The sequence below is a fragment of the Trichosurus vulpecula genome, chromosome 2 (genome assembly GCF_011100635.1).
Source record: "Trichosurus vulpecula isolate mTriVul1 chromosome 2, mTriVul1.pri, whole genome shotgun sequence".
Taxonomy (NCBI): Eukaryota; Metazoa; Chordata; class Mammalia; order Diprotodontia; family Phalangeridae; genus Trichosurus; species Trichosurus vulpecula.
The window spans coordinates 133,938,180-133,958,120 of record NC_050574.1 but is presented as its reverse complement, the minus strand read 5'-3'; the positions used below and the strand labels follow the sequence as shown (position 1 = coordinate 133,958,120).

General features: G+C 41.2%; 1 protein-coding gene across 1 annotated transcript; it reads right to left on the bottom strand.

Annotated features, from left to right (window-relative positions):
- Positions 1–1,728: 1,728 nt before the first annotated feature.
- Positions 1,729–17,405, bottom strand: PLET1 (placenta expressed transcript 1). Its single transcript, XM_036743314.1, has 4 exons — positions 17,216–17,405; positions 10,541–10,742; positions 6,843–6,904; positions 1,729–1,844 (listed from the first exon to the last, which is right to left on the bottom strand). The coding sequence occupies exons 1-4, from the start codon at positions 17,403–17,405 to the stop codon at positions 1,729–1,731; spliced, it is 570 nt and encodes a 189-aa protein (XP_036599209.1).
- Between the last annotated feature and the right edge of the window lie 2,536 nt (positions 17,406–19,941).

Sequence of the window (19,941 nt, the reverse complement as noted above, 5' to 3'; positions counted from 1 at the left end):
TTAGGACATGTGGTCAGGAATACCACACATTTCATAGTTTTCTCAAGTATTGATGCTGGTTGACAAAGGTCAGAACTTTATGTGAAAGGGATAGGGCTACCACAATGGGATTTCAGGTTTCTGCCAAAGGAAGAGAATATTTGTGAGGGTGGGGTATGGGACCTGCTGGGATTTCTGAAAAGATATCCAGCTGGTAGTCATTTGACAAATGGTGAGGACCAGTCCTGGACAAAGAATCAGCAGATTTACTAGTTTATTTCTTCGTTTTGAAGGCAAAGCTTCCTAGATTATTAAGAGTCACTGCTAGGCTCTTTCAGTTTCCATGGTAGCCAGTTAGTCCAATCTTACATGAATAAGGATATCACCTATTTACACAAGGAAAATCTTAACATGAAGAGATGGGGAGTAGCATTAGAGAACACAGCAGAGGAACGAGGCACATAGAAAATGAGAAAAACAGGAAAACTGGGAAAACCACATAGTTCTTAGGAGACAGAAAAGATCTTTTAAATTTATGTTTTATAGGTGGAATTGTCTACTCCCTCCTCCCCGCCCTCCAAAGGCTCTGAGAGGCAGCTGGAAAAGAATGTTGGTTTATTGGCTTATAAAAGAAATTTGACCATTTGTAACTTGTGTTAAATGAAAACAAAAACTTTATTTGATAAATGGCACAGGAGTTTTTTGCTTGTGACAAATTCGATTCTAGGAATCTCATATTTTCTTTACATATATATATATGAATTACACCAATTTACCTAAAAATAAATTATTTGGAAGGGGAAATGGCCAATCTGGTCTATAGGAAAATGGATGTTGAGATACTATCTACCATTATGTCTGGCCTTGAACTTAAAAACAACCCCAAAACAAACACCCAAACCAAAAAACACACAATTACACTTTCCTAATGCCTTGATTTATAACTAAGGAATGAATGTCATAGTCTCTGTCTTAAGTGAAAATGAATAGAGACTATACTAGGATTTCTACTGTGTCAATTTATCTAGTTTATCCTCATAATTCATTGGGTACAATATTGAAAAAAATTTCATTGGAAATGAAAAGAAATTAGTTTTTTAAATCATTACTCTCTGCCTCTCCTCCCCATCCCCCAAAACTGGTTCACCAAACATTGTCTTTTCCTATGTTGCCCTTCAAAAACCTGACAGTTTGAATGAAATGAGAGTTTTCCAGTAGAAGGACTGATTTCAGCTCATTTCCTTTCTTCCTCAATAAATTAAAAATGCTATCAAATGTAAGCATTTTAAATAATCTAGATATATTTGGACCAGAAATCTGATCCCTCCTGGCCATTCCTTCCATGACTTTCAGGGGTGCAAGGGAGTCATTTGGCATCAAGTGAGGCTTGGATGAGTGTGGGATTGGCCATCAAAGTGATAACTGAGGATCATCTTCAATTTACACTCTGGCCAAATGGCTACTGTTATCATCCATTCTTTCTTTCACCTGGCTTGGCTGGATAGAAGAAGAGAAAGCCTAATTTCCAGTTCCAGAGATCTATTTGGCTGTCTTACGTAGCTTAATTTCACCCTCTAGTTGATTGTCAAACCTCTAGCACTGCATGCAGAGTGAATCCTTTGTCTCTGCTACAGACTTACATTGTTGTAACAGTCATACATTGTGGGAAAGTGGAACTTCCATTCACGTGGTCTTCACACCTTAGCTCAAGAAGGAGAGAAGGCCAGGGGTGCCAGAGCGTATGCTTCCCTATGAGATCAATTTGCTGGTGAAATAGACAAACAGGAGCTGAATGATGTCAATGACTGAACTGGTGTAGGCTTTTTTGGCAGCACTTTTGGGGGTGGTTAGCGATGGGGTTGATGCTGGAAAAGAAAGATCAAACATTAGGATCACTGCTAGGCAGGTGGATGGAAAATAAATCTTCCTACGTGTGAGTCCTATCACACTAGCTTGTGAGAACATCCTGTGTACCATGAAGCACTATAGTAATATAAACTAACTTAATATTGTAACTACATGTATAGTTTATAGTATATAATATAATTACATATACATATAAAACTATATATAGTGTTACTATAATATAAGACTATAGTAATATAAACTATCTGATAATAGTTATTTTAATTTTAACAACAATAATAACTGAGCAGGATTGCCAGCTTTTTGGAGGAGAGAAATTATTATTTTTTTTTCTGATTTAATATCTTATTTTTCCCAATTACATGTAAAAACAATTTTAACATTCTTTTTTTCTTTCAATTTTGAGTTCCAAATTCTCTCCTCCCCTCCCCCACATTGAGAAGGCAAGCAGTTTGACATAGGTCATACATGTGTAGTCATGCAAAATACATTTCCATGTAAAGTCATTCTGTGAAAGAAAACACAGACAAAAAACCCTAAGAAAAATAAAGTAAAGGAAAAGTAATTTTGATCTGCATTCAGCCTCTACCAGTTATTTCTCTGGAGATTGACAGCACCTTTCGTCGTGAGTCCTACAGAATTGTCTTGGATCATTGTATTGCTGAGAACAGCTAAGTTATTCATAGTAGACCATAAATACGACTGTTAAATGTGTACAATGTTTTCCTGGTTCTGCTCATTTCACTTTGCATTAGTTCATGTAAATCTTTCCATGTTTTTCTGAGAGCATCCTGCTCATCATTTCTATTTTTTCCTTAATAGTATTTTATTTTGTTCCCAATAACATGTCAACATTCGTTTTTGTAAAATTTTGAGCTTCAAAGTTTTCTCCCTGCTTCTCTTCCCTCCACCCTCCCAAGACAGCAAGCAATCTGATATAGGTTATACATTTACAATCATGTTAAACACATTTATACATTAGTCATGTTGTGAAAGAAGAATCAGAACAAAAGGGATAAATCACGAAAAAGAAAAAAACAAAAGCAAATGAAAATAGTATGTTTTGATCTACATTCAGACTCCATAGTTCCTTCTCTGGATATGATTAGCATTTTCCATCACAAGTCTTTTGGAATTATCTTGGATCATTGTTTTGCTGAGCTAAGTCTATCATAGTTAATCATCACACAATATTGCTGTTACTGTGTACAACGTTCTCCTGGTTCTGCTCACTTCACTTGGCATCAGTTCTTGTAAGTCTTTCCAGGTTTTTCTGAAAGCATCTTGCTCTCATTTCTTATAGCACAATAGTATTCCATTACATTCACATACTTAGTACAACTTGTTCAGCCATTCCCCAATTGATGGGCATCTCCTCAATTTCCAATACTTTGCCACCACAAAAAGAGCTGCTATAAATATTTTTGTACAGTGGGTACTTTTCCCATATTTATGATCTCTTTGGGATAGAGACCTAGAAGTGGTATTGCTGGGTCAAAGGGTATGCACAGTTTGATTGTCCTTTGGGCATAGTTCCGAATTGCTCTCCAGAATGGTTGGATCAGTTCACAACTCCACCAACAATGCATGAGTGTTCCAATTTTCCCACGTCATCTCCAAAATTTATAATTTTCCTGTTTTTCATTTTAGCCAATCTCATAGGTGTGAGGTGATACCTCAGAGTTGGTTTAATTTGCATTTCTCTAATCAATAGTGACTTAGAGCATTTTTTCATGTGACTATAATTTCTTCACCTGAAAACTGTTTGTTCACATCCTTTGACCATTTATCAATTGGGGAATGACTTGTATTCTTATCGATTTGACTCAGTTCTCTATGTATTTTAGAAATGAGGCCTTTATCAGAAACACTGGCTATAAAAATTGTTTCCCATGTTCATCATTTCTTAGCATAATAATATTCCATCACAATTTTATACAAGTTGTTCAGCCATTCCCCCGTTGATGGACGTTGAGGGGAGAAATTATTGTAGCGAACTCTGGCTTCGATGTGTTAATTCTGATATTAATTCTGCCTGGTTGCTATTATTAACGTTAATAATAATAGCTGACTTCCATGGTGCATTATGATACCTAGAGCGCTCCTACCAAAGGCCTGTGAAGTAGGTAGTGTATGGATATCCCTACTCTACAGATGAGGAAACTGAAGCACAGAGAAGGTAAATGGCTTGCTCAGCATCCGCAGCTGTCTCTGACTCCAAGTCCAAGGCTGCTCCTACTACATATCTCATGAGTCTTTTTTAAAATTATTATTGAAGGGGACTTGGCGGCTCCATGGATCTGAATCCCCTAGACCTGGAGTCAGGAAGCCCCGAATTCAAGTCAGGCCTTAAACGTTTGCTAGCTATGTCACCCTGTCTGCCTTGTTTCTTCATCTATAAAATGGGCCTGTAATAGGGCCTACCTCCCAAAATTATGAGGATAAAATGTGGTAATAGTGAGAAGTGTTTTGCAAACTTTAAATGCGAGCTATTGAGTATCATTTTAATATTATAAATCTTTCAAAGAATACAACATTATTTTTAATCACAGCATCAATACTTTTTGCAATGGTGTTTTCCTCCCTTTCAACTTGTTTCAAAGTGCTCAAGAGCAATGCATGTTGATTGCATCTATGATCGAGAGGGCGAGACTCTCTCGTAACCTTAAGGATACCACACTTCTAGATTTTCTTAGGATCAAGGATCCATATGCAAGTGTTAGGCACTCCCAAATACGGTGAACTGAATTGTACTTTGATTCTCTATGCCAGGAACTTTGGAGTAATCAAGTCATGTATGGCCTAGGCCTATGGAATAGCTTGACTTGAGCCTTCTTGTTGGATTCAGAACCTTTATTTAAGAGGAACAAGGCAATGACCCCTCCACAATGTGTGTGTATATAAGAGAGTTTGAAGGCAGCTTGGTGGCATAGTGGATAGAGTGCTGGGTCTGGAGTCAGGAAGACTCATCTTCCCAAGTTCAAATCTGGCCTCAGACACTTACTAGCTATGTGAACCTGCACAAGTCAGTTAACCCTGTTTGCCTCAGTTTCCTCATCTGTCAAATTGAGCTAGAGAAAGAAATGGCAAACCGCTCTAGTCTCTCTGCCAAGAAAACCTCACAAAGAGTCTTTCATGACTATATAACAAGGGAGCTTGAGTTTATAGAATCAGGGCAAGGGGGACTTCTAGTGGTTCACTTAGGAACATGCCTTTTTTTGAGAAAAAGCATTGTACACTGGATAGAGAGCTGGCCTTGGAGGCAGAAAAGCTTGAGTTCAAGTCCTGGTTGTGACATATACCAACTGTGTGACCCTGGGTCACTTAACATCTCAGTGCTTTAGGCCAGAGTGGCCTAACATGAGTGGCCCACAGTACTCTGAGTGCAGCCTGAAGAAGATTAAAATGTAATTGGGAACTGTTTAATAAAATACATAAAAATACAACAAAACACAGATAGTGTTAACATGCAGTTTTCTAAGACGGTGTGCCAGCAGGGATCCTCATGACACTTTAGTGGCTTCTCCCATACTCGCCTTCCCCTTAAGAGTTTGACACCACTAGGGAGCTCTCCAAGACTCTTCAGTTCTGACCTGCATTGTAGAGGGGCTTTCTTCACCTGCCAATGCAATCACAAACCAGGCCCTATTCCTTAGTCTTCTTCTGCTCTGGATGTACATTGCAGGGCTGTCACATTCTGGCATTTTGTGGCTTCCACTCATGTCATGCTGCAACACCTTATTCAGCATTTCCTCATGACAAATGTTTTCTGGCTATCTCCTGGAACAGGTGGGTTTGAGCATAGCACCAGAGGTTCCAATCCTCTTTTCACTGAAGGATTTTGTTGACTTGGAAGCTGAGAGGTAGTGACTAGGAACAAAACTATCTGCTTTCTTAGCCCTTTATACCCATGGAAATTATAGGAAAATAAGCTACAGTTAAGAGGAAAGAAAACAGCAAATGCCAAACCTTGCCAGTCAGAGAAAACACTAAGAGAAGGAGCTTATGAAATGTAATTGCATGTGGTTAAAGCCCCCTGGGAGTGTTCCGGGTTGCATGATCTCTAACCACTTCTGAATTTGTTGTTTAAAATGGATTTTCCCTTTAACATGTTTTATGACAAGTGGTTGGCAGGACAACCGAGTATTCACTGCATTTTTCATCGTTAACTTTGAATCCTGTGCTGCTGGTTACCAGTGAGGAGGGCATGTTACTGGATCAGACCCAATCAGTTTCCTGTTTCTAGGTGAACCTTGTAATTAAGAATTTAATTGAAAAAATGACCTGCATGGTACATTTGTGATACCCATATAAACAGATGCTCTGGAGGAGAAAGGGCCAGGTTTCCAAGACACAAGAGGCCAGGAAGGTTGCTTTAGAATCCAGCTGTTTGGATGTGACTTAGGAAAAACTCATTTCCCAAGCTAGAAGGGGGCAGGGTTGTAAAGTAGGAATAATTGATACTTCTTCCTGAGGTCCTACAGGGATTCCAATTACCCATCCCTGCTAGAGATGAGTAGAAATGGAAAGAGCTGTGATTTGGGAGTCCTGGGTTCTATCCTGGCTCTGACACTGCTATTCTGCATGACCTGGTAGGTAGTTGGTTTATCTTCTTGTGAGCCTTAATTTTCTCATCTGTAAAATGAGGGTGTTGGACTAGATGATTTGTAAAGGTTTCTTCTAGCTCTTGCATTCTAAAAAACAAAACAGTACAAAAACACCCCTCTCTGCCTTCCAAGCCCTCCAAACCCTAAGCTAACCTTTGAAAACAAAGACAGGCTGTGATTCTTTGGCGTGGGGAACTTCTCCCTCTGCAGGTTATCACATCCATTGCAATTTATCTTCTAAGGGATTTACCTAGAACTGACAGATTAAGTGACTTGCTGCTGGGGTCATTTCAGGTAGTACGCGTCAGAAGTGAGATTTGAACCTGGGTTTTCCTGGCTTTGAGGCCTTTACCCAATCCACCACACCGAGATGGCTCCAAAACAACTTACCTTTCCTGTCCAGTTTGAATGAAGAGAAGGTGGCCCCATAGTCGAAATAGAAGGTGAAGGCCCTGTGGGAAGGTAAACAACAGGAAACAGGGGTGAGAAGCTCAATCTATTTCATGTTTTCCTCCGTTATGGAGGAAAGAGTCCAGCTAAGACATCTATATACCAGGTAGAAGAGCCCATGTGTTAACTAGAGAGCCATCACTTTGATCTGACCCACAGAAAATGTGAATCTGGGACTGCCTTCCATTAACATCTTAACCATGAAACAATCCTTAGAATGGCCTCTTCAGGGAAGCCTTCCCTGCTGGCCCAAGCCCACTGATATTTCCCTTTAACAATTTTTGCCTTCCCTCTTTTTATAGTAGAGCACAATTAGCTCCTTATTATATACCATGTTGCTTTCTATTTTATTTTATTTTTGTTTGTTTGTGAGACACAGTAAAGAAGGCATGCGGGGGGGGGGGGCAGGGAACCTGCGACCTCAAGGCCACACGAGGCCCTCTAGGTCCTCAAATGCGGCCCTTTGACTGATTCCAAAGGCCCCACACAAGGACCTAGAAGGCCACATGTGGCCTCAAGGCTGCAGGTTCTGTACCCCTGCATAGTCCTTTATTAGGACAGCATAGAATGCTGAAGTTCACCAGCTGCCAAACGCCAATGATAATTAGGGATACATCACAAATTGTTTCCCAGTTATGTCTTGTCTCTTCCAACTAGACCATAAAATTCTCGTGGTCAGGTACTGTGTTTTATAATTCTTTTGTGGCCCATAGTGCCTAGGAAAGGGCTAAAAATATACTAGGTTCTCAATAACCACTTATTAGTTCTCTATAATTGGTCAGTTCCATGCTGCCTCCCCCTCACCTCCCACTACCCTGTGTATTATTAACCTTCAATTAGATTGAAAAATCAAACAAGCCTCATGAAATACTTGAATCTACATTTCAGCACACAAATATTTGTCTTCTACTAATCTCAGTTCATAGGAAGCATTCAATAACTCTTGTTTATAACTACTTGTGAAATAAGTTTGTTTTATCAGATGGGGAGGTGTAGCTAGAGAGGAGTTAATCTGAAAAAAAAAGTTGGAATCTTAGTGGATTACACTTAATGAAGCTTAATGACTCAACAGTATGATTGTTGTTGTGCAATTGTGTCCAACTGTTTACTACCCCATTTGTGGTTTTCTTGGCAAAGATACAGGAGTGGTTTGCCATTTCCTTCTCCAGCTCATTTTATAGATAAGGAAATTGAGGCAAACAGGGTGAAGTGTCTTACCTAAGGTCACACAGCGAGTAAGTATCTGAGGCCAGATTTGAATTCAAGAAGATGAGTCTTACTAACTCTAGGCCCGGGCATTCTATCCACCATGCCACATAGCTGCCCCAACAATATTACATGGCAGCCTAAAAAAGCTAATGGAATTAGAGGAATAGTGTCTAGGACTAGGAGGGGATAGCTCTGGAGTATTCTGCCCTGGTCAGACTAGACTGGGAGTATTTGTTCAGTTCTGGATAGCACATTTTGGGAAGGAGACTGATAAGATGGAAAATATCCAGAGGAGGACAGTCATGAAGATTAGTAGCTTCAAGTTCATGCTTTATGAGAAAGCTGACCAAAAAACCGGGGATACTTAACGGGGAGAAAAGACTTGTCGGTAGTGGTGGTGGAAACAGGACAGCCTTTAAATATTTAAAAGGCTGCTGTATGGGAGAAGGATTAGGCTTTTGCTTAGTGTTAGAAGGCAGAAAAATCAAGGAATGGATAGAAATTGCAAAGAAGCAAGTTTAGGTTTGATGTAAGGGAAAAAAAAAAACTTCCTAACAGAATATTCTAGGAGCAGAAGGGGCAGGGTTGGAGTGGGGTTGGGGGGAGGTAGTAGGTTATCTTTGATTAGAGGTTTTAAAGCAAAGTTTGACTACTTGGAGATTGAAAAAGCAAAGATATTTTATAGAGGGGATTCTTGTTCAGGCATGGATTGGACTAGATGGCCTCTGAGGTCCCTGCTATAATCTCTAAAATGGCAGCTATGGCAGTTAGGTGGTACAGTGGATGGAATACTAGAGTCAGGAAGATTCATCTTCCCGTGCTTGAATTTGGCTTCAGACACTTACTAGCCGTATGACCGTGGGCAAGTCACTTAACCCTGTTTTGCCTCAGTTGGCTCATCTGTAAAATGAGCCAGAGAAGGAAATCGCAAACCATTTTAGTATCTCTGCTAAGAAAACTCTAAATGGGGTCATGAAGAGTCAAACACGACTGAAAAACAACTGAACGGCAATCCTCGCCAACTCTAAACCCAATCCATACTGAAGAATGATTATTCTAAACTTGAACATTCTACAGCACCAGGGAAAGGATAGTTTCTGTGGAAGGATATTTGAGTTATCAGAAATTTCTGGGAATTTGAGCTGCTTATTTGGAAGAGAGGGGCCAACGGGAACTGACTGCTTTCCTTCCAGTCAGTTCCAGCCTGAGCTTTCTCTTTCATTTCTGTCTGGGGGTGTGGAGGCTTTTAGTGATCTGGAATGAAAGGGGGTATGTTATCTTACCCGGTCGGCTACTGAACCGCCGCTGCCGTCCTCCGACTGGCAGGTCAGTTTCACTTGAGATTCTGCTCATCTGAATCACTCCGTAGACATCTTACTACCCTCTGAACATATCCAGCCCTCCCCTCAAACTAATTCAGCTGATCAGCTGAGGTAGTGCTTGGCTGTCCTCATTGTTCCGTTGACACCAGCAAATGTTTATCAGGCGCCCATAGTGACTCTGTAGTCAAATACTCACTTTCATGGGGAAAAAGATAGACTCGAAGCATGTGTGGGAAAGCTCCCCTGCTGAGGAGTAAGAAACTCAATAGCTGCCAGGAGACAGTGGGGAAGGAGATAAAACCAAGGTGCAATGGGAGGCTCCTGTTAGCCTCCAGGCAGGGCTCGGCTCAAGCATTTTGGAAGAGGATGGAATATTAGCTTTATCACGACGACATGACTTAGCCAGTCCCTGAGCAGTTAAAAAACGAATCAGTTTTTTCCATCCGTTGTTGCACCTACTGATCTTCTAATAAGATGTTATACTGAAAAATAAGACAGCCTGGTACAGAAGAAAGAAGGCTGGCTGTAGAGAGAAAGAGCCTGGGTTCAGATCCTGCGTCTTATTAACTGTGTGGCTTTTGGGCAGTCACTTCAGGGCTCTGGGCCTCAGTTTCCCTATCTGTAAGATGTAAGATTCCCATTTATAGGAATGTTATAGGAGCAACAATAGTACCTACTTTACAGGGTTGGTGTGGGGATCATCTCAAATGTGACGATACGTTTAAAATGTTTTGCAAACCTTAGAGTGATATGCAAATGTCAGCTTTTACCAGACTAGGTAGGAGCTCTTCCAGTTTTAGATCTATCGTATATAATAGATTATATATATATGTATATATACACATATATGTATATATGTGAAAAATATATAAAATATATTTACTATATGGAAGGATTGAGTGAACACAGTGTCTCTAAACATTACTGTATATTGCTCAGAACACAGTTTGATTCCTGGGGTGTAGACTGATGAATTCCCATTTCAGATCTATTCCAAATTGCCATTGGCTCTTATGGAAGAAAGCCACAGACTCTTCCCCCTCTACTCTCCCTTGCCAAAAAAAAAATAAACTAAAAATCTTTAAGCAAATCAGAAGAGCTTCTTACCGTATCTCAACTTCCATGATGTCTGAGCAATTAGGGGATGTCCAGTTTGCCTGGAAGATGGTACCACTGAAATTCTTCAGTTGGTAGAGGACAGAGTCATTGCATAGGTGATCAGGATTTTGCCAATGGCCAATGGACTTGTTGTCCTTGTCCACAGCTTGCAGGATCACAGAGTAGAGGTTTTCATTCCCAGAAAAAGTCACTAGGAGGAAATGATAAAAAAGAAAAGTAAGCTGTCTGTTTCCCAAGGAAAGTCACGGGAATTGTGAGGACCCAAGTGAATACAACTATATCCTGCATCTGGAGGAGCCGGCTATGACCATCCCAGGCTGTGTGTGTGTGTAAGGTCAGAGGACAGCCTTTGAGCAGCTACCACACCTGGTGCCCCTCACACTCACCTGGTGCCCCTCACACTCACCTGGTGCCATGCCCTTCCACCTCCACACAGGTACAGAATCACCTTGCTCACAACCCAGGGTGGGGTCTTGTCCAGTTTTACAGGTCCTGATGTATACAAGGCAGGTACTTGGGAAATACTTGGGGATTTGATTTGAAGTAGAGGAAATAGAGGAAACTTTGCAACCTTCTTGTGAGTGTTTTGGGGGTGGAGGTGGTGGTGGAAGATGTGGTTTGGAGTCAAAGACTGAGGCTCAGACATACTTATTAAAGCACACTAATAATAAATTGACATTTTACATAGTATATGGAAGTCTGCAAAATCCTTTATATATATGAGTTCATTTAAGCCTTCAAACAACCCAGTAAGGTAGGAACTACAGGCATTTTGACCCCCATTTTACATATAAGCAAACTAGGGCTCAGAGGTGAAGGGATTTCCCCTTGATTACATAGGTAGCAAGCGTCAGAGAAGAGATTTGAACCCATGTCTTTCCGACTCCAGCCTTAATACTCTATCCACTATAGGTAAAGGGCTGCTAAGTTGTCCAGAAAGTCTATAGAGTGCCAGTCTCGGGGTTACAAGGATGGGTTTAAGTCCTCAGGCACTAACTAGCTATGTGACCTTGGCCAGGGTATGTAACTACTCTCAGCCTCAGTTTCTTTATGGGAACTACAATAGCATCTACTTTACAGGGTGTTGTGAGGGTCATCTCAAATGTGATGGTATGTTTAAATTGCTCTGCAAACCTTAGAGTGACGTATAAATGTTAGCTTTTACTAGTGATAATCTTTGTTGTTCAGTTGTTTCAGCATCTGACTCTTCGTCAACCCATTTGAGTTTTTCTTGGCAAAGATACTGGAGTGGTTTGCCATTTCCTTCTCCAGCTCATTTTACAGATGAGGAAACTGAGGTAAATAGGGTTTAAGTGAAGTGACTTGCCCAGGTTCACACAGCTAGTAAGTGTCTGAGGCCAGATTTGAACTCAAGATTTTGAGTCTTCCTGACTCCAGGCTTGGCACTCTATCCACTGAGCCACCTACTGCCCCTTTAGTGATTATAGGATGCTGCAAACCCCACCTTTAAAGTTTACAAAATAGTTATATCCTTGAGCTTTCCAACAATATTGTAAAATAGGTACAATCATCTGCTCGTAGGTGAGGAAATAGAAGCTGGAGAGGGTTAGTGACTCATCCATTATCACACTGCTAACAAATGTCAGAAGCTGGGTTTGAACCCAAGACCTTCTGGCTTGAAATCCTGCCCTTGGTCCTGCCTCTTACTGCCTTTGCTATCTTGGGCAAGTCATAGCCCCTCTGGCCTCAGTCCCATTTATCTGTAAAATGATAGAATCATTTAAACAATCTGGCCCTCACTTTCTTCATCTGTAAAAAACGTGATGGTGTTGGATTTGATATCCTAGTTCTCTTGTGGATATAAGCCTACGATCCTTGGATCATAAGCAACTGTCTACTCCTTCCAGAAGAACCATGTAGCTGGGCGCTGTGTCATAGCTGGTGCTTAATAAATGTTTGTCCCATGGATAAAAGGGGTGCAAAGACAGGCCTGAGGACTTCAGTATGAACTGCACACCCTCAAGGGACTTCTCGATCTTCTGAGGAATGCCTCACATTTCCTCCACTTAAAGAAGAGGAAATATTTATATTTAAATTCCACTGAGCACAAACCTTTTCTCCAGTATTTTCTTATAGATGAAGCGGTAGCTCCTCTAGTCAAGTCTGGTTCTGATGCCTCCTCCCAGGGTTATAGTGGTGACCCTGGGTTTCCAAAGACTGAGAACTTTACAAACTGGGGCTGTTGCTGCCAGGCTGGAAAGTCTTCCATTACAGGCTTGGTGGGAACCCAGTTTTGGTAAGGTGGAGGTTTTCTTCTCCAGAAGAGGATTATTATTGTTATCACCATCATCAACATTATTAAACTAAGCTAAGTAGTACAGTAGATAGAGTGCTGGCCCTGGAGTCAGGAAGACCTGAGTTCAAATCTGGCCTCACATACTTGCTAGCTGTGTGACCATGGGCAAGTCACTTAACCCTGTTTGCCTCAGTTTCCTCATCTGTAAAATGAGCTGGAGAAGGAAATGGCAAACCACTCCAGTATCTACCAACACAGAGAGTCGGACATGACTGAAAGAACTCAACAACAACATTCTCATAAAATTATTGGGACAATTGCATTTTACGTTAGGGAGAATAGTCTCACAGATGAAATCAGATCTTTTGAAGTAAAAAGTAGGAGGTATATATCCTTACACAGAAGGACCTGAGCTGACTCATTGAGGAAAACCCCCTTATCTGTCCTACATCTGTCTGTCACAGCTGCCCTGGTGACGCGATGAGTGTTGGAGTCACCTCTGACTCATTCCCTTTGCCTAATCAGTCTCCTGGGCCTGCTAATTCTTCTCTCTGAATGCTTTTAGTCACGGCACTCTCCTCACACCTGTGTCTCCCGACACACCTTTCTCCCTCATTCTCACTCTCGGTATCTTTGCTCATGTTGTCTCCTCCTTGCTCATCCAAGTCTGACCCAGCCTTCAAGGCCCAATAATACTTGTACTGCCTACCTCACAGGTTTGTCGGGAGTAAAGCATCATGTCAACTGTAAAATGACATAAATGCGAATTGCTGTTACTGTAGAAACACAGCTGGTCTATAGTGCTGTGATTTGACAATAATGTTTTACTCTATTTCCTTTTTCTTCTTGAGGGAGCATAATAGACAGATAGAATACTGGACCTTGAGTTGGGAAGACCTGAATTCAAACTCTACCTCCAAGGCTCTTCCATGAAGCCTTCCTTGAAGATTTCAGTCCTCACTTATCTACCCTTTTTCTGAATTATCACAGTATTTTATAGTCTATACAGTAACAACAACGATAGCTCACATTAATATAGTGCTTTAAAGTTTACATGCATTATCTCATTTGATTCTTATAACAACCCTATGAGGTAGATACTATCATTATTCTCATTCTGCAGTTGAGGAAACAAAGAACCTCAAAGATTTGCCCAAAGATATCCAGCTGGTATCTGAGGCAGGATTTGAATGTAGTTCTTCCTAAGTCTAGCATTCTATCCATTATACTTTAATACTTTGTGCAATGTGATTTGGTTTTGAATTATACAGTCTTGCAACATTCGTCCTTATTTCAGTCATATTCATTTTGCAACCTCCTTGACGGTAGGGACAGATCATGCCTGTTACTTCTGAAGTTTTCAGTGTTGAGTGCTGAGGGGGAGGGGGAAAGCATTTGTAGAAGCTTAGGATTCCAGAAGACAAGTCCCATTTTCCCTGTCTGTACAATAGAGAAACTGGAGCCAATGTCCAGATAAATGTAACTCTCCCAGCACCTGTCTGGTGACTTTTCCCAAGAGCATCCACACTGGTGATGTGATTCCTCCTTGTATCTGTTAAATCACAAGTATCATGACTATATGCGGACACAAACATAGTGAAAACCTGAGAACAAAAGATTTCACCCCATTCTCATCCCCAAATGTTATCAGTGTCTTTCTTTCATCTGTTTCCTTTCTAATTCTAATCAGTCCCAGATTTCTTGCTTACCTGCTCATCTCTTAGTTCAGTCAATAAGCGTTTATTAAATACCTACCATGTTCCAGCCCTGGGGCCAGAAGCCTCTGGCTCGGCCATTCACTGACTGTAGCAAAGATTCAACTGCAAGGACTCCTGTATAGTGCTGGGTCAATCCCCCTTGGAGAGAGATGAAATATGTGCAGTGTGTTCTCTACTTACAGAGGGGCAGCAGCAGTCTTTGTCTGGCCTTGGAGCCAGGACAGACCCGAGTTCAAAGGCCCAGACCTAGCACTTGGTAGTTTTGTGACCTCTGGGCAGGTCATCTCTCTCCTCTGAGACTCAGGTCCCTCATGTATAAAATGGAAACAAAAATACTTGTACTGTCCACCTCACAGGTTTGTCGTGAGTAAAGCATCACGTCAACTGTAAAATGACATACATGCGAATTGATGTTACTGAAGAAACACAGCTGGTCTATAGTGCTGTGATTTAAAAATGTTTTACTGTATGTCCTTTTTTCCTCTTGAGGGAGCACAATGAATAGATAGAATATGGGGCCTTGAGTTGGGAAGACCTGAATTCAAGCTCTACCACAAACACTGACTAGTGGTGTGACCCTAGGCAAACCACTTAACCACTGTCTGCCTTAATTTCCTCACCTGTAAGATTGGGACGATAATAGCATCTACCTCCCAGGGTTGTTGTGAAGAAGAAATGAGATCTTCGTAAAATGCTTTGCCAACCCTGTAGTTCTATATAAATGCTAGCCATATACAGGTTATTCCAAAAGTCTTAGTGCATCTTTAAGCTATTAAAACTTAACACTCTCTCCCTCTCCCTCTCTCCCTCTCTCCCTTTCCCTCTCCCTCTCCAGACATGAGTGTGTAGTCACCTATAAGTCTTTCAGAATTCTCTGGAGCTGCTCTCACATACTCACAAAAGGAATCTTGGAGTTTTCCCTTACTCCCCTTTCCATCTCCTCACTTCTCCAAATTTCATGTCTTCTTCCTTTTCACTCCCTCCACAACTTAAGTTCCTTTTACAGTTCCTACAGATAAAACTCCTTTCTGGGGACCAGGAACCTAATACTTGCAATGTTCTTGCTGGCTTCTCTGATTCTGGCTTCTTTCCTCTTTGGGGAGTTCACAATGCTGTTTCTAAAGTCGACTTCTTGATTCTTAGCTCAAACTACATCGGTCTCTTAGGTCCCTACTAGACTAATAGTGTGCGTGGGAGTGGGCCGGGGGAGCCAGCAGAACTTGTTCAGCGTAGTCTAAGATGGAAGCCCCTGCGGGGCAACTTCTCTGAAACCCCAAAGAAAATGCAAGAAAGGCATGTGATGATACTGCTTGCATTTTCGCCAACTAAAAGGTGATTCTTGAAGCCTGAACTGCTCATAGGATTATAGATTTGAAGATGGAAGGGATCTCAGAGGTCATCTAGTGAAGTCCCCTCATCTGACACATGAGGAAACTGAGACTCAGAAAAATAAAGGGACTTGCCCAAGATCACATAGCAATAGGTGGTACAGCTAGGATTTGAACCCAGGTCCTCTGACTCCAAATAAGGTTCTACTCACTGCACCTTGTGGATCAGTAGTGCATAAGCCCTGATTCCCCTCATTCTGGTATAATAGAAAGAGTACTGGACTCCGAAGACTTGTGTTTGAGGATTGACCTCTTTGCCAGGGGTATATAATGCTGGTACCACCTCCCGACAGGACTATCTTGAGAAAGTACTTGGTAAACTGTCAAGTGCCATATTGATGTGAGATGCTGTTGTTATTACCTGTAGAATATAGGCATAGCTACCACCGAGACACCCCCTACAAGGTGGTACAGTGCATAGAACACGGGGCTTGGAGTCTGGAAGATCTGAGTTCAAATCTTTCCTCAGACACTAGCTGTGTGACCCTGGGCAAGTCACTTAATCCCTGTTTGTCTCAGTTCCTCATCTGTAAAATGGGGACACACTGGAGAAGTAAATGGCAAGCCATTCCAGTGTCTTTGCCAAGAAAGCACCATGGACAAAGTCCAGGGGGTCACGCAAGATTGGACATAACTAAACAATAACCACCACCGAGACAGATACTATCTATAGGACTTAGAAGCTGAAGGACCCCCAAGAGAATAACCAGAAAGTGATCATCCCTACTTTTAGTCTCTGCTAATTCAAGAAGTCAATTGCGGACTAGTAGGAGAGACCCCTAAACCTTCATTTATACTGATGATAGCAAGGCACTCATTTTATTGAGGTTTATTGACTCTTTGTGGTTGTGGTCTGCGCAGGGAAAGTACAGAAGGCAATGGACAAAAAGTTATATTATTATTATTATTATTATTGCATTTTAGAGATAAAAAAGACCTCAGAGACCACCTTCATCATTTTTGAGATGAGTCCCAGAGAAATAGAGTGACATGTGTCAGGTCCCACTGCTATTATGTCAGAGACAGGATTAGAACTCACATCTCCTGACATCCTCTTCAGGGCTTTTCCCATTTACCATGGCTGCCTTGCAGAGCAAGGGAGACAGTCCTTGCCATTTTCTCCTTCACTCCCTTAAACATAACTTCAGTCACTGCCCTGGTAGCTCCCCCGTGGCAGGGGTGAGATATGAGATATAGAGCTCTGCATATTTTGCCTCCACAAAAGCATCTCACACAAAAATGCTAGCCATGTCCCTCTGTAACAGAGTCCAGGACTGAAGAACAAGTTGATCTCACTTACCTGTATAGGTTTTGTTGGTTTTGTAAATGTTTGAATCTGCTTTGATGGAGAAGTTACTGGATGTGTTGGCTGTTTCAGGGAAGATGCAGTCTTCAGGGGAACTCACAGCCAAGCCTGGAAAGAGTAGTACCTGGAGACCCAGCAGCTGTACAAACAGCAGCAGCTTCAGGGCTGAGCTGAGGGCTGCCATTGTCTCTGCTTCTGTCTGAGAAACACTTGCACCTGTGAGGAGAGAGGACTGTCCTATCTGCAGCACCCTGCTGCTTATATACTCCGGGGCAGGATGACGTCAGGCAATCACAATTTTTTCTTCCCACCCCTTTCCAGAAGGAGATTGTTTCCTGAATCTGGAACGAGATTTCACCAGAAGTAATTGCTTAGTAAGCACTGGTATCTTCTTTCTTTCTTTTTTTTAAAACAAATGCCAACTCAGATCAAGAAGACACTCCGGAGTCAAATCTCTTTGGTATTTCACTTCTAAGCTGTCTCAGTGGGTATCATTTGAAATGAAATCAGAGCAAGTGCCCACCCTTCAGCTCTGGTTGACTCCTTAGCCCATTCCCCATGGTAGCTTCTTCAAACCATTTCCAATCCTCTTTGGCCCCAGTTGCACACATCACTGCCCATCTCTCTCTCAACAGATAACTTCTTCTTTAGTGAGAAGCATAAAGCTCTCATGCATACATGCCTTCAATTCTCCTCCTCTTCTCTTTAGTATTTCTCTATATTTTCAGCCATTTTTCCTCCTCTTTCCAAAAGGCAAAGTAAAGTTTAAAGTTGAAAAGATTCAGAAAACTATATCCATGTGGCAGGATTGTGGAGAGGGCTTGATGCAGTGGGGAGCACATTGAACTTGGAGCCAGGAGATCTGAGTCCAAGTTAGTTAGGTGACCTTGAACAAGTCATTTAATCTCTTTGAGTCTCAGTTTCCTGAACTATAAAATTGGGATAATATTTGCCCTGCCTATATACACACATATGTATAACATGTGTATATATACGGACAATATATGAGCTATTGTGAAAGTTAAATGGAATATATGCAAAAGTACTTTGTAACTATAACTGTAAGGTAATAATTCCCATTCTGGAAACATCAGATTTTAAAAAGTCCAACTGAATTGTTTTCTATTAATAGATACTTGTTTTATTTGCCAAGCACTTATTTCAGCTTTTTACTTTACTTTTTTTATGGTGGGGAGACAGACAGACAGACAGAGACAAAGGCAGAGAGAGAGACACATATACAGATACACACACACACACACACACACACACAGAGAGAGAGACAGAGAGAGAGAGAGAGAGAGAGAGAGAGAGAGAGAGAGAGAGAGAGAGAGAGAGAGAGACAGACAGAGAGAGACAGAGAGAGACAGAGACAGAGACATAGAGAGGACAGAGAGAGAGAGATTTTATTTGTCTGTTTGGTCTGTGATGTTTTTCACAGTAGCTTTGTGACATAAGGATGGTACTAAAAATCAGAAGAGGGTTTTTGTGTTTTCACTCTAACTCTTATGATATATTCTTAGCAGGATAGTTGGGAGAAGGAAGTAAATTTTCAACAATATAGTAAGGTGATGTTCTACTCAGGGGTGGTTCAGAATAGTGGAATGGGTTCTGGACTTGCAGCCGGAAAACTTGGCTTCGAATCCTGGTGCTGACATGGATTAGAGTATGTGACCATGAGTGAGTCATGTTACTTCTCAGTTCACTCATCAGTAACAGGAAGGTGATAATACTTGCACTCCCCATCCACCTCATAGGGTTGAAGTAAGGAAAGCGCTTTAGAAGCCTTTAAAGTGTGATATAATGGTAAGTTATTATTTGTGGGTAGTTTGTAGAATCAGTTTCTTCTTTGTGTTGAAATTTAGGACATTTGCTTCCTTCTTCCCATACTTCTTTCCTGTCTCCCTTCCTTTTTTCTTCCTGCTTTTCCTCCTCCCTTCTCTCTCTCTTTCTCTTTCTTTCTTCCTTTCTTTCTCTCTCTTTCTCCTTCCTTCCTTCCTTCCTTCCTTCCTTCCTTTCTTTCTTTCTTTCTTTTGTTCTTTCCTTCTTTCTCCCTTTCTTTCTCTCTATCTCCCTCCCTTCCTTCCTTTGTTTCTTTCCTCTCTTTCGTATCCATTATGTATAAACATTATGCTAGGTGCTGGACATGGCATATAAAGATTTAAATAAGACAGTTATATTTTTCTTTACAGAGTTTGTCATCTAGGAGGGGGATGTATTCTGTACACACTCAAATAACTATGGTGCAAAATAAAATAATAGACGAATAGGAAAGGTATAAGCAAAATGTTTTGTGAGGTGTGAGGGGGGAAGATCATTACTTATTATGGAGTAACAAGGAAGACTTCTTGGAGAAGGTAGTATCTGATCTGGCCTTTAAAGTATATTTCAACAGAGAAGGCAATGAAAGGGAGTAGGGTAGAGCATTTTAGGTGGAAGAAACAGTCTGAGCAAAGACATAGAGGAGGGACAATGTGGAGGTATATATGTAGGGTGACGTATAGTTTATTGTTCTGGAGTTCACAGAGTATGCAGAAGGGAAGAGTGTTGAAGTCACAAGGTGAATGGTGCAGACTGTGAAGGGTCTTGAATGGTGGGGTAAGGATTTTGAACTTTTTATGGTAGCTTATGGCGATCATTGAATGGTTTTGAGCAGATAAGTTACATGTTCAGATCTATGCATAAGAAAGATTAGTTGGTTTCACTATGAAGGATGGAAT